The sequence below is a fragment of the Argopecten irradians genome, chromosome 5 (assembly GCF_041381155.1).
Source record: "Argopecten irradians isolate NY chromosome 5, Ai_NY, whole genome shotgun sequence".
In the NCBI taxonomy this organism is placed as follows: domain Eukaryota; kingdom Metazoa; phylum Mollusca; class Bivalvia; order Pectinida; family Pectinidae; genus Argopecten; species Argopecten irradians.
Window position 1 is genome coordinate 49,608,149 of NC_091138.1, and position 16,647 is coordinate 49,624,795.

The following is a 16,647-nucleotide window of genomic DNA, read 5'->3' on the forward strand; positions in this document are numbered from 1 at the left end:
TATTGGATGAAGGTTACACCAATTTCGGAAAAAGGTTACACCTATTTCGGATGAAGGTTACACCAATTTTTTAGGATTAAGGTAACACCAAAAAAGGTGGCACCACAGCTGCCTCCTTTTTTGGTGTAACTTAACACCAGTGGTGTAACCTAAAAATTTGATGTAACGTTGCACCAAAAAAGGAGGCAGCTGTGGTGCCACCTTTTTTGGTGTAACTTAACACTCAAAAGTTTACAGTGTGTGGTATATTCGTGTTGTATCTTCTTGTATAGTGAAACTCTTGTTCTTTTTATAGTGATATAAGTATTTAACCAGGACATCAAGCAACACACCCTTACAGGGTTATTTTTTGTCTAATATACATTAGGGGGAAAAGGCCTTATAATATAGGCAGGTTTAGCGGACTATATAGCTAGGCACATGATACTGACAACGGGCGAACCAGTCGTCTCACTCCCTTTCTGCTGAGCGCTAATCATACCTCGTGTCAGGCGGTGTCAAGGGAGACGTTTCGAAGAAGAAAATAAGTAGAAAAAAGATAAGAACCTGAATTCAGTTGTTCGATCATGCAATAGGAGCATCACGTACTATTCTACTGAAAAATGAAGAAATGATTTAGGAACTAATATATCCACTGCCTTGTTTGTTGTTCACTATGCTGGTAGGCGTTTTCGCATGCGTAATTTAGAAAATGTAGTTTTTACAGTAACATTCACGAAGAAAAAGTCACCTTATCATTGAAATCTGCGATAATTTTATGAACTGAATCCGGTTTTAGCTCTGTTTCCCGTTTAGATATATATCTGTTTGAATATATAATAAAAATCACAATTTTCAACCATAATACGACATACCCGCCTATGCTGTGTGCGAAATACGGGACGAAGTATAATACAATAAAAATACATTTTGATACTACGCATTGGCCAAACACTTTACTGTTCCGAGGGCAACTTGTATATTTTGATTCTTCGCCATGAGTTGAACACCGAGCAAATATTTATCACGTACGCTCAACGAGACGACATTTTTCTATATAAGAAATTTGTTTCCACGAGCGTAAATAGCGTAGCCCGGTTTGTACGATTAGCCCCAGTGTAAAATGAAGTAAGAAAAATGTGTAGGAGGACTCTTTTTCTTCCTACGCCCCTGCAGTTCCACATTAAATTTTAACGAACTTAGTACCCACTACTGACTGAAGTAAATCATGCCAATAAAAGATGGATCTTTTCTCTATTTCGGTAATTCTTTACCCTTTTCTTTCCTCTTGGAAATATTTTATAACTTCGGAAAACTGAAAATGAAGTCTATATAGCAGTAATAAAAAGGAACATAGCCACCTGTCAGCCATGTTTTTTTTCTGATTGGTCACCTGAGTTCGGTTACAGAATGAAACAAAGGCATACACTGTATGTATAAGCACCATTTATTGGCCTATCATGCCCATGAAATCATTCAGTGATGAGGTATCAATTTAACCTTTTAATCTATGAAGAGATTACATTACATCTGTTACATTTCCTATGAAAATTGAGCAAATAATGATCATAAATGTTTTATATAAACTATGGTAAATTCGACCCTCTTCCCTGGGGAAAATTTCGAGACCCCAGGGCCATGAAATTCACAATATTGGTAGAGGGCATTGAGACCTTTCAATCTCTAAAGAGTATTTCTGACAAACAAAATGATACATTTTCGTTCGGATCCTACCGAAGCATAATGAGTTAGGTCCTAGGTCCCAATTTACCCTGGGCGTGAAGCTGCCATGTAAGCACATAAGATCGTGCATGCACATCATTTTCCTCAGTATGTGTACACATGTATTAGATTCCCAGAAATCTAAGTGGGCTACGCGAAAACTTAACCATTTGTTTGGAAAGGATATGGAAAATAAACCCGCCGTATACATCAAACGGGCCGAGACATTTCGTACCTGCACACAATAGATGTAAACAAACATGTAGACGAACCCGCCGTATACATCAAACGGGCCGAGACATTTCGTACCTGCACACAATAGATGTAAACAAACATGTAGACGAACACGTTGTGTTAGTGTTATTTCGGACTGAAGAAGGCCCTATAGTGGCTGAATATATATTCCATAGAAATGATTTTGATTTTACTTTGAATTTATTTATTTTGGCCTTTTATTTCGGATTATTAATATACTAGCTTTATACCGTTTTTCCTCATTATGAAATAAACAATGATATGATAGTATTGCTTAGCAATTTCAAATGGTGGAAATGAAACTACGATCCGTGGGGGATTTTCACTACTGTAGTTAAACGTAGTGAAACAAGTCACGTGCTTATACCTCATTCATGCAATTGGCCGAAATAAATATGGAATTGTGTTATGGGTAACTAGTGATCACGTGATTTGTGTTTACTTCCAAATAGAGTGATTTCTCTGACCTGGTATTTAGTATATATAATTTGGCTTTTTGACGAAGATCTTATTTTCTCTGTGTTATATGTATCTGTCCTGAAACCTAAAGCAGGTAATTATATATATAAATATAAATTTAGAATTCTACGAATTTAGCCGGGAGTAGCCGATCTTCGCTGATCCTAGATTAGACGGTTAGACCTATTGTATTGGTTAATTCGCATTATATCACTTATTTACAAAACGTGGAAATGGCAGTTTTATAACTCATTTCAGTTCATTATTCATAGTAAAACAGTACATATGTGCAAGTCAAAATGATATGCATGCAATATTAATACCATTTTGGAGTCTAAATATTTTCAAATAAATCAATTTTTCCGAAGAAATGGCAAGCAAACTATCACCATATTTGGAAGTAAACACACAATCACGTGATCACTAGTTACCCTTAATACAATTGTATATTCCGGCCAATGGCATGAATGAGGTTATAAGCACGTAATTGTTTTACTACGTTTGACCACAAAGAACGCGTGTTTTTACTACAAAAAATAGATGCAGATGTATTCAGAGTTTGGAGTTTAAAACCGCGTCCCGGGAGGATTTTTAGCCTAAAGCTTGAATCTGGCCATTAAGACCATAACAGAAATTCGTTGTGCCTTTATATACATGTAAGTGTATCAAGGGATGTAAATATTCACGTATACCCGTATATATGGACAGGGCAAGCTAACAAGTAAATCTGGTTTCCCAATGTGTATTGTGTAACTGTACTGTGACCTTTATGGTTTTTAAATCACGTAACTGGTATTTTTCGTGATTCGCAAGAAAATAAAACATGAAAAAAATCATTGTTTTGCATTTTTCATTCATTCTTTTAATATAGTATAGTACGGTATGTACTACATGGACTTGGTACGAATGCCAATCCACAAAACACACACACAGCTTTTAAACGAATTTTCAACCCACGGTTATATATATTAATAAATAATTATGGCCAATAGGACGGAAATGCACTCTAACTTCCTCAGCTTGGACTAACAGCTACGTACACGCAGGCTACATCTGCATGGCCGGGATGTGCAGGATCACAATTTTTGATTTTGAAATAAAATAAATAAAAACCTGAATTAACAAATTCAACGTCGAATAAACGGTCTCTGCTGTATGGTGCCTTGCTGCATATACACATGTACAGTGCGCCATGAAAGAGTGATTTCCACTTTCAAGACCAGATGTCGACATCAATACCTGACAAAGCGGTGTCACACCCGAGCAGAAACACGAACACGTTTAATCGCCGAGTTACCGACTTTCTACATAATTATCTTGGAATCATTATGTGGGCATGTACATGTGGTAAGTCGACATATTCTTCTGTTTATGTCGACATCTTCCGATATGATGTCGACTTTATGCATTAGCTCAAAGCGATTTGAGTAATTACTACTTTATATTTTTGTATTTCTTCATTTATTTTTTCAGTCCTGCATGACGGCCGACAGGAAATATATTTCAATATATGCTGAATGAACTTCCCTCCCCTATCCTCGATATTCCAGGGGTTCCGATCACTTATGATCTCTACAACCCTGGACTATCTCAATGTGAAACTGAAGGCAGCTCAAAGGAATAAATCTGAACCAATCACAGGCCAGCAAAAAAAAAAAAAATCCTTTGAAGACTACCTAGAGAGCGACGCCTAACTTCAAAGCAACACATGTGCAGTCAACCGCAGTGTACGGTTATGCGGCTCTTTTGATGTGCATCAAAGGACTAAATTACCTGTTATTTTCTGTTGCCTCGAGTTTCAGGGGGTAGAGATCATAAGTGATCGGAACCCCTGGAGTATCGAGGATACCTATCATCGACCCTTAACCATCACCGACCCTTACCCATCACCGACCCTTACCCATCACCGACCCTTACCCATCACCGACCCTTACCTATCACCGACCCTTACCCATCACCGACCCTTACCCATCACCTTTTCTACATCTCTCCCTTCTCCCCACCGACCCTTACCCATCACCGACCCTTACCCATCACCGACCCTTACCCATCACCGACCCTTACCATCACCGACCCTTACCCATCACCGACCCTTACCCCCCTTTCCCCGACCCTTACCATCACCGACCCTTACCCATCACCGACCCTTACCCATCACCGACCCTTACCATCATCACCCTTACCCTCACCACCCTACCATCCGACCCTTACCCATCACCGACCCCATCACCGACCCATCACCGACCCTTACCCATCACCGACCCTTACCCATCACCGACCCTTACCATCACCGACCCTTACCCATCACCGACCCTTACCCATCACCGACCCTTACCATCACCGACCCTTACCCATCACCGACCCTTACCCATCACCGACCCTTACCCATCACCGACCCTTACCCATCACCGACCCTTACCCATCACCGACCCTTACCTATCACCGACCCTTACCCATCACCGACCCTTACCTATCACCGACCCTTACCATCACCGACCCTTACCCATCACCGACCCTTACCCATCACCGACCCTTACCCATCACCGACCCTTACCCATCACCGACCCTTACCCATCACCGACCCTTACCCATCACCGACCCTTACCCATCACCGACCCTTACCCATCACCGACCCTTACCTATCACCGACCCTTACCCATCACCGACCCTTACCTATCACCGACCCTTACCCATCACCGACCCTTACCCATCACCGACCCTTACCCATCACCGACCCTTACCTATCACCGACCCTTACCCATCACCGACCCTTACCTATCACCGACCCTTACCTATCACCGACCCTTACCCATCACCGACCCTTACCTATCACCGACCCTTACCCATCACCGACCCTTACCTATCACCGACCCTTACCCATCACCGACCCTTACCCATCACCGACCCTTACCCATCACCGACCCTTACCTATCACCGACCCTTACATATCACCGACCCTTACCTATCACCGACCCTTACCTATCACCGACCCTTACCTTCTCCACCGACCCTTACATCATCACCCTTACCTCACCGACCTTACCTATCACCGACCCTTCCCATCACCGACCCTTACCCATCACCTTTTCTACATCTCTCCCTTCTCCCCACCGACCCTTACCATCACCTTTTCTACATCTCTCCCTTCTCCCCACCGACCCTTACCCATCACCTTTCTACATCTCTCCCTTTTCCCCACCGACCCTTACCCATCACCGACCTTTACCTACACTCTCCCTTCCCATCACCGACCCTTACCCATCACCGACCCTTCCTCACCGACCTTACCATCACGACCCTTACCATCCTTTTATCTACGACCTTACCATCGACCCTTCTCCTACACCTCCCACCCCACCGACCCTTACCTATCACCGACCCTTACCCATCACCGACCCTTACCTATCACCGACCCTTACCCATCACCGACCTTTCCATCACCGACCCTTACCTATCACCGACCCTTACCTATCACCTTTTCTACATCTCTCCCTTCTCCCCACCGACCCGTTACCTATCACCGACCCTTACCCATCACCGACCCTTACCCATCACCAACCCTAACCATCACCGACCCTTATTTATCACCGACCCTTACCTATCACCGACCTTACCCATCACCGACCCTTATCCATCACCGACCCTTACCCAACCACTCACCGACCCTTACCCATCACCGACCCTTACCCATCACCGACCCTTACCTATCACCGACCCTTACCCATCACCGACCCTTACCCTTCACCGACCCTTACCCATCACCGACCCTTACCCATCACCGACCCTTACCCATCACCGACCCTTACCTATCACCTTTTCTACATCTCTCCCTTCTCCCCACCGACCCTTACCCATCACCGACCCTTACCTATCACCGACCCTTACCTATCACCGACCCTTACCCTTACCCATCACCGACCCTTACCTATCACCGACCCTTACCATCACCGACCCTTACCCATCACCGACCCTTACCATCACCGACCCTTACCCATCACCACCCTTACCCATCACCACCTTCTACCATCCTCCCTTCTCCCCACCGACCCCTTACCATCACCGACCCTTACCCATCACCGACCCTTACCCATCACCGACCCTTACCCATCACCTTTTCTACATCTCTCCCTTCTCCCCACCGACCCTTACCCATCACCGACCCTTATCACCGACCCTTACCATCACCGACCCTTCCATCACCGACCCTTACCCATCACCGACCCTTACCCATCACCGACCCTTACCCATCACCGACCCTTACCCATCACCGACCCTTACCATCACCGACCCTTACCTATCACCGACCCTTACCCATCACCGACCTTACCCATCACCGACCTTACCTATCACCGACCCTTACCCATCACCTTTTCTACATCTCTCCCTTCCCCCATCACCGACCCTTACCCATGCCTTTTATAAATCTCTCCCTTCTCCCCACCGACCCTTACCCATCACCTTTTCTACATCTCTCCCTTCTCCCCACCGACCCTTACCCATCACCGACCCTTACCCATCACCGACCCTTACCTATCACCGACCCTTACCCATCACCGACCCTTCCCCATCACCGACCCTTACCTATCACCGACCCTTACCCATCACCGACCCTTACCCATCACCGACCCTTACCTATCACCGACCCTTACCCATCACCGACCCTTACCCACAACCGACCCTTCTCCCCACCGACCCTTACCCATCACCGAACCTTACCCATTACCAACCCATCACCCGACCCTTACCCACCGACTTACCATCACCGATCCTTCTCCCCACCGACCCTTACCCATCACCTTTTCTACATCTCTCCCTTCTCCCCACCGACCCTTACCCATCACCGACCCTTACCCATCACCTTTTCTACATCCTTCCCTTCTCCCCACCGACCCTTACCCATCACCGACCCTTCTCTCCACCGACCCTTACCCATCACCGACCCTTACCTATCACCGACCCTTACCCATCACCGACCCTTACCTATCACCGACCCTTACCCATCACCGACCCTTACCCATCACCGACCCTTACCCATCACCGACCCTTACCCATCACCGACCCTTACCCTTACCCATCACCGACCCTTACCCATCACCGACCCTTACCCATCACCGACCCTTACCTATCACCGACCCTTACCTATCACCGACCCTTACCCATCACCGACCCTTACCTATCACCGACCCTTACCAACACCGACCCTTACCCATCACCGATCCTTCTCCACACCGACCCTTACCCATCACCTTTTCTACATCTCTCCCTTCTCCCCACCGACCCTTACCCATCACCGACCCTTACCCATCACCGACCCTTACCCATCACCGACCCCCTTACCCATCACCGACCCTTACCTATCACCGACCCTTACCCATCACCGACCCTTACCCATCACCGACCCTTACCTATCACCGACCCTTACCCATCACCGACCCTTACCTATCACCGACCCTTACCTATCACCGACCCTTACCCATCACCGACCCTTACCTATCACCGACCCTTACCTATCACCGACCCTTACCTATCACCGACCCTTACCCATCACCGACCCTTACCAACACCGACCCTTACCCATCACCGATCCTTCTCCACACCGACCCTTACCCATCACCTTTTCTACATCTCTCCCTTCTCCCCACCGACCCTTACCCATCACCGACCCTTTACCTATCCTCCTTCTCACCGACCCTTACCTATCACCGACCCCTTACCCATCACCGACCCTTACCTATCACCGACCCTTACCCATCATCACCGACCCTTACCCATCACCGACCCTTACCCATCACCGACCCTTACCCATCACCGACCCTTACCATCACCGACCCTTACCCATCACCGACCCTTACCCATCACCGACCCTTACCCATCACCGACCCTTACCTATCACCGACCCTTACCATCACCGACCCTTACCATCACCGACCCTTACCCATCACCGACCCTTCACTCCATCACCGACCCTTACCCATCACCGACCCTTCTCCCATCACCCACCGACCCTTACCCTATCACCGACCCTTACCCATCACCTTTTCGACACCTTCCCTTCTCACCCACCGACCCTTACCCATCACCTTTTCTACATCTCTCCCTTCTCCCCACCGACCCTTACCCATCATCGACCCTTCTCTCCACCGACCCTTACCCATCACCGACCCTTACCTATCACCGACCTTACCCATCACCGACCCTTACCTATCACCGACCCTTACCCATCACCGACCCTTACCAATCACCGACCCTTTCTACACCTCGACTTACCATCACCTTTTCTACATCTCTCCCTTCTCCCCACCGACCCTTACCCATCACCGACCCTTACCTATCACCGACCCTTACCTATCACCGACCCTTACCAACACCGACCCTTACCCATCACCGATCCTTCTCCACACCGACCCTTACCCATCACCTTTTCTACATCTCTCCCTTCTCCCCACCGACCCTTACCCATCACCGACCCTTACCCATCACGACCTTTTCTCACCCTTCCCTTCTCCCACCGACCCTTACCCATCACCTTTTCTTACCCATCACCGACCTTACCTCCCGACCTTACCCATCACCGACCCTTACCCATCACCGACCCTTACCCATCACCGACCCTTACCTATCACCGACCCTTACCATCACCGACCCTTACCCATCACCGACCCTTACCCATCACCGACCCTTACCATCACCGACCCTTACCCATCACCGACCCTTACCCATCACCGACCCTTACCCATCACCGACCCTTACCCATCACCGACCCCCTCACCGACCCTTACCTATCACCGACCCTTACCCATCACCGACCCTTACCTATCACCGACCCTTACCAACACCGACCCTTACCCATCACCGACCCTTCTCCATCACCGACCCTTACCCACGACCTTCCACGACCCTCTACATCCTCCCTTCTCCCCACCGACCCTTACCCATCACCGACCCTTACCCATCACCTTTTCTACATCTCTTCCCTTCTCCCCACCGACCCTTACCCATCACCGACCCTTACCCATCACCCGACCCTTACCCATCACCGACCCTTACCCATCACCGACCCTTACCCATCACCGACCCTTACCTATCACCGACCCTTACCCATCACCGACCCTTACCCATCACCGACCCTTACCTATCACCGACCCTTACCTATCACCGACCCTTACCCATCACCGACCCTTACCTATCACCGACCCTTACCCATCACCGACCCTTACCCATCACCGACCCTTACCCATCACCGACCCTTACCTATCACCGACCCTTACCATCACCGATCCTTACTCATCACCGACCCTTACCTATCACCGACCCTTACCCATCACCGACCCTTACCCATCACCGACCCTTACCCATCACCGACCCTTACCCATCACCGACCCTTACCCATCACCGACCCTTACCCATCGACCTTTTCTACATCTCTCCCTTCTCCCCACCACCCTTACCCATCACCGACCCTTACCCATCACCGACCCTTACCCCATCACCGACCCTTACCCATCACCGACTTTTACCTATCACCGACCCTTACCATCACCGACCCTTACCCATCACCGACCCTTACCCATCACCGACCCTTACCCATCACCGACCCTTACCCATCACCGACCCTTACCCATCACCGACCCTTACCTATCACCGACCCTTACCCATCACCGACCCTTACCCATCACCGACCCTTACCCATCACCGACCCTTACCCATCACCGACCCTTACCCATCACCGACCCTTACCCATCACCGACCCTTACCCATCACCGACTACCCTTACCCATCACCGACCCTTACCCATCACCGACCCTTCTCATCACGACCCCCTTACCCATTCACCGACCCTTACCCATCACCGACCCTTACCCATCACCGACCCTTACCATCACCGACCCTTACCCATCACCGACCCTTACCCATCACCGACCCTTACCCATCACCGACCCTTACCCATCACCTTTTTACATCACCGACCCTTACCCATCACCGACCCTTACCCATCACCGACCCTTACCCATCACCGACCCTTACCCATCACCGACCCTTACCCATCACCGACCCTTACCCATCACCGACCCTTACCCATCACCTCCCTTCTCCCCACCGACCCTTACCCATCACCGACCTTACCTATCACCGACCCTTACCCATCACCGACCCTTACCATCACCATCTTCCTTCCCCACCGACCCTTACCCATCACCGACCCTTACCATCACCGACCCTTACCCATCACCGACCCTTACCCATCACCGACCCTTACCCATCACCCTACATCTCTTCCCTTATCACCGACCCTTACCATCACCTTTTCCGACCCTTCTACCCATCACCGACCCTTACCCATCATCGACCCTTACCTCTCACCGACCCTTACCCATCACCGACCCTTTACCTATCACCGACCCTTACCCATCACCGACCCTTACCTATCACCGACCCTTACCCATCACCGACCCTTACCCATCACCGAACCTTACCATCACCGACCCTTACCCATCACCGACCCTTACCCATCACCGATTCCTTACCCTCCACCGACCCTTTACCATCACCTTTTCTACATCCTTCCCTTCTCCCCACCGACCCTTACCATCACCGACCCTTACCCATCACCGACCTTACCCATCACCGATCCTTACCCATACCGACCCTTACCCGACACCCTTACCATCACCGACCCTTACCTCATCACCTTTTCTACATCTCTCCCTTCTCCCCACCGACCCTTACCCATCACCGACCCTTACCCATCCACCTTTTCTACATCCTTCCCTTCTCCCCACCGACCCTTACCCATCTTTCGACCCTTCCCTCTCCCCACCGACCCTTACCCATCACCGACCCTTACCTATCACCGACCCTTACCCATCACCGACCCTTACCTATCACCGACCCTTACCCATCACCGACCCTTACCCATCACCGACCCTTACCCATCACCGACCCTTACCATCACCGACCCTTACCCCCACCGACCCTTACCCATCACCGACCCTTACTCCATCACCGACCCTTACCCATCACCGACCCTTACCTATCACCGACCCTTACAACCATCACCGACCCTTACCCATCACCGACCCTTCTCCCACCGACCCTTACCCATCACCGACCTTACCCATACCAACCCATCACCGACCCTTACCCTATCACCGATCCTACCCTTCTCCCACCGACCCTTACCCATCACCGACCCTTACCCATCACCGACCCTTACCCATCACCGACCCTTACCCATCACCCCTTACCTATCATCTCTCCCTTCTCCCCACCGACCCTTACCCATCACCGACCCTTACTCATCACCGACCCTTACCTATCACCGACCCTTACCCATCACCGACCCTTACCTATCACCGACCCTTACCCATCACCGACCCTTACCCATCACCGACCCTTACCCATCACCGACCCTTACCCATCACCGACCCTTACCTACATCCGACCCTTACCCATCACCGACCCTTACCTATCACCGACCCTTACCCATCACCGACCCTTACCTATCACCGACCCTTACCCATCACCGACCCTTACCCATCACCGACCCTTACCCATCACCTTTTCTACATCTCTCCCTTCTCCCCACCGACCCTTACCCATCACCGACCCTTACCCATCACCGACCCTTACATCTCTCCCTTCTCCCCACCGACCCTTACCCATCACCGACCCTTACCTATCACCGACCCTTTCCCATCACCGACCCTTACCCATCTCACCTTCATCGACCCTTCCCATCACCGACCCTTACCCATCACCGACCCTTACCTATCACCGACCCTTACCCATCACCGACCCTTACCTATCACCGACCCTTACCCATCACCGACCCTTACCCATCACCGACCCTTACCCATCGACCCTTACCATCACCGACCCTTACCCATCACCTTTTCTACATCTCTCCCTTCTCCCCACCGACCCTTACCCATCACCGACCCTTACCCATCACCGACCCTTACCCCCCACCGACCCTTACCATCACCGACCCTTACCCATCACCGACCCTTACCCATCACCGACCCTTACCTATCACCCTACATCCCCTTCTCCCCACCGACCCTTACCCATCACCGACCCTTACCCATCACCTTTTCTACATCTCTCCCTTCCCCACCGACCCTTACCCATCACCGACCCTTACCCATCACCGACCCTTACCCATCACCGACCCTTACCCATCACCGACCCTTACCCATCACCGACCCTTACCCATCACCGACCCTTACCCATCACCGACCCTTACCTATCACCGACCCTTACCATCACCGATCCTTACCCATCACCGACCCTTACCTATCACCGACCCTTACCCATCACCGACCCTTACCCATCACCGACCCTTCATCATCACCGACACCTTACCCATCCCCACCGACCCTTACCCATCACCGACCCTTACCCATCACCTTTTCTACATCTCTCCCTTCTCCCCACCGACCCTTACCCATCACCGACCCTTACCTTATCTCACCGACCCTTACCTATCACCGACCCTTACCTATCAACCGACCCCTTACCCATCACCGACCCTTACCCATCACCGACCCTTACCCATCACCGACCCTTACCCATCACCGACCCTTACCCATCACCTTTTCTACATCTCTCCCTTCTCCCCACCGACCCTTACCCATCATCGACCCTTCTCTCCACCGACCCTTACCCATCACCGACCCTTACCTATCACCGACCCTTACCCATCACCGACCCTTACCTATCACCGACCCTTACCATCACCGACCCTTACCCATCACCGACCCTTACCCATCACCTTTTCTACATCTCTCCCTTCTCCCCACCGACCCTTACCCATCATCGACCCTTCTCTCCACCGACCCTTACCCATCACCGACCCTTACCTATCACCGACCCTTACCCATCACCGACCCTTACCTATCACCGACCCTTACCTATCACCGACCCTTACCTATCACCGACCCTTACCCATCACCGACCCTTACCCATCACCTTTTCTACATCTCTCCCTTCTCCCCACCGACCCTTACCCATCACCGACCCTTACTCATCACCGACCCTTACCCATCACCGACCCTTACCTATCACCGACCCTTACCCATCACCGACCCTTACCTATCACCGACCCTTACCAACACCGACCCTTACCCATCACCGACCCTTACCCATCACCGACCCTTACCCATCACCGACCCTACCTATCACCTCTTGTAACATCCTTCCCTTATCCCCACCGACCCTTCCATCCACACCGACCCTTACTCATCACCGACCCTTACCTATCACCGACCCTTACCCATCACCGACCCTTACCCATCACCGACCCTTACCCATCACCGACCCTTACCCATCACCACCTTACCTGATCACCGACCCTACCCATCACCGACCCTTACCCATCACCTTTTCTACATCTCTCCCTTCCCCTATCACCGACCCTTACCCATCACCGACCCTTACCCATCACCGACCCTTACCTATCACCGACCCTTACCCATCACCGACCCTTACCCATCACCGACCCTTACCTATCACCGACCCTTACCCATCACCGACCCTTACCCATCACCGACCCTTACCCATCACCGACCCTTACCTATCACCGACCCTTACCTATCACCGACCCTTACCTATCACCGACCCTTACCCTATCACCGACCCTTACCCATCACCGACCCTTACCCATCACCGACCCTTACCTATCACCGACCCTTCTCCCATCACCGACCCTTACCCATCACCATCACCGACCCTTACCTATCACCCCTTACCTTCCCGACCCTTACCCATCACCGACCCTTACCCATCTTTTCGACCCTTACCCATCCCCACCGACCCTTACCCATCACCGACCCTTACCTATCACCGACCCTTACCCATCACCGACCCTTACCCATCACCGACCCTTACCCATCCACCGACCCTTACCAATCATCGACCCTTACTACATCATCACCGACCCCCACCGACCCTTACCATCAACCGACCCATTATCCATCACCGACCCTTACCCATCACCGACCCTTACCTATCACCGACCCTTACCCTATCACCGACCCATTTACCCATCACCGACCCTTACCCATCACCGACCCTTACCCATCGACCCTTTTACATCATCTCTCCCTTCTCCCCACCGACCCTTACCCATCACCGACCCTTACCCATCACTCTTCTCTACATCATCCTCCTTCTCCAGTCACGACCCTTCACCATTACCCATCACCGACCCTTACCTATCACCGACCCTTACCCATCACCGACCCTTACCTATCACCGACCCTTACCCATCACCGACCCTTACCCATCACGACCCTTACCCATCACCATTTTCTACATCTCTCCTTTCCCCTCGACCTTACCCACCGACCCTTACCTATCACCGACCCTTACCTATCACCGACCCTTACCCATCACCGACCCTTACCCATCACCGACCCTTACCTATCACCGACCCTTACCCATCACCGACCCTTACCAATCACCGACCCTTACCTATCACCTTTTCTACATCTCTCCCTTCTCCCCACCGACCCTTACCTATCACCGACCCTTACCCATCACCGACCCTTACCCATCACCGACCCTTACCTATCACCGACCCTTACCCATCACCGACCCTTACCCATCACCGACCCTTACCTATCACCTTTTCTACATCTCTCCCTTCTCCCCACCGACCCTTACCCATCACCGACCCTTACCTATCACCGACCCTTACCCATCACCGACCCTTACCTATCACCGACCCTTACCCATCACCGACCCTTACCCATCACCGACCCTTACCCATCACCGACCCTTACCTATCACCGACCCTTACCCATCACCGACCTTACCCATCCCGACCTTTACCCATCACCGACCCTTACCTATCACCGACCCTTACCCATCACCGACCCTTACCCATCACCGACCCTTACCTATCACCGACCCTTATCCAACACCGACCCTTACCTATCACCGACCCTTACCCATCACCGACCCTTACCCATCACCTTTTCTACCTTCCCTTCTCATCACCGACCCTTACCCATCACCGACCCTTACCCATCACCGACCCTTCTACCCTCACGACCTCTACCCATCACCGACCCTTACCCATCACCGACCCTTACCCATCACCGACCCTTACCCATCACCGACCCCTTACCCATCACCGACCCTTACCCATCACCGACCCTTACCTATCACCGACCCTTACCCATCACCGACCCTTACCCATCACCGACCCTTACCTATCACCGACCCTTATCCATCACCGACCCTTACCCATCACCGACCCTTACCATCACCTTTTCTACATCTCTCCCTTCTCCCCACCGACCCTTACCCATCACCGACCCTTACCCATCACCGACCCTTACCCATCACCGACCCTTACCCATCACCGACCCTTACCTATCACCGACCCTTACCTATCACCGACCCTTACCCATCACCGACCCTTACCTATCACCGACCCTTACCCATCACCGACCCTTACCCATCACCGACCCTTACCCATCACCGACCCTTACCCATCACCGACCCTTCTCCATCACCGACCCTTACCCATCACCTTTTCTACATCTCTCCCTTCTCCCCACCGACCCTTACCCATCACCGACCCTTACCCATCACCGACCCTTACCCATCACCGACCCTTACCCATCACCGACCCTTACCTATCACCGACCCTTACCCATCACCGACCCTTACCCATCACCGACCCTTACCCATCACCGACCCTTACCTATCACCGACCCTTATCCCATCACCGACCCTTACCTCGATCACCGACCCTTAACCCATCGGTGTTTTTTGGTTGGGGGTGGGGGGTTATGGGGTGTGAGGGGTTGGGATTGGGGGGTGGGGGGTACTGGGGGTGGGGGGCGTGGGCCGGGTGCTGCCGGGTGGGGTCGTGGGGGGGGGGGGGGGGTGTGGGGGGGGGTTTGGGTTCTGGCCTGTTGATTGGTAGGTGGTGTTGGGTGGCCCCTTAACATTGGGGGGTGGGGGGGGGAATATAATGGGGGTACTGTCTTATTCACCGGATTGGTGGGTAGGGGGGTTGTGGGGTGTCTAAAAATTCCCCTGGTGGGGTGGGGTGGGGCCCTTGGGGTGGTTTTACTATCCACCTGTTTTCTTGTTTAGGGGTGGGGTGGGCCTCCTACCGGGGGGAGTGTGTGACCCCACCGACCCTTGGGGGGGGACCGGGGGGGGGGGGGGGGGTTGGGTGGGGATCTGGACGGGGGGGGGGGGAGGGTGGGGGGT

General features: G+C 51.6%; 1 protein-coding gene across 1 annotated transcript; it reads left to right on the forward strand.

The window, feature by feature from the left end:
- Window positions 1-8,780: 8,780 nt before the first annotated feature.
- Window positions 8,781-15,542, forward strand: LOC138324473 (uncharacterized; the record flags this gene model as incomplete). The annotated part of the gene is made up of 4 exons (XM_069269537.1): window positions 8,781-8,903; window positions 12,256-12,383; window positions 14,594-14,984; window positions 15,411-15,542. Coding segments are annotated over 4 exons (774 nt in total), but the record flags the coding sequence as incomplete, so codon positions are not given.
- Window positions 15,543-16,647: the final 1,105 nt, after the last annotated feature.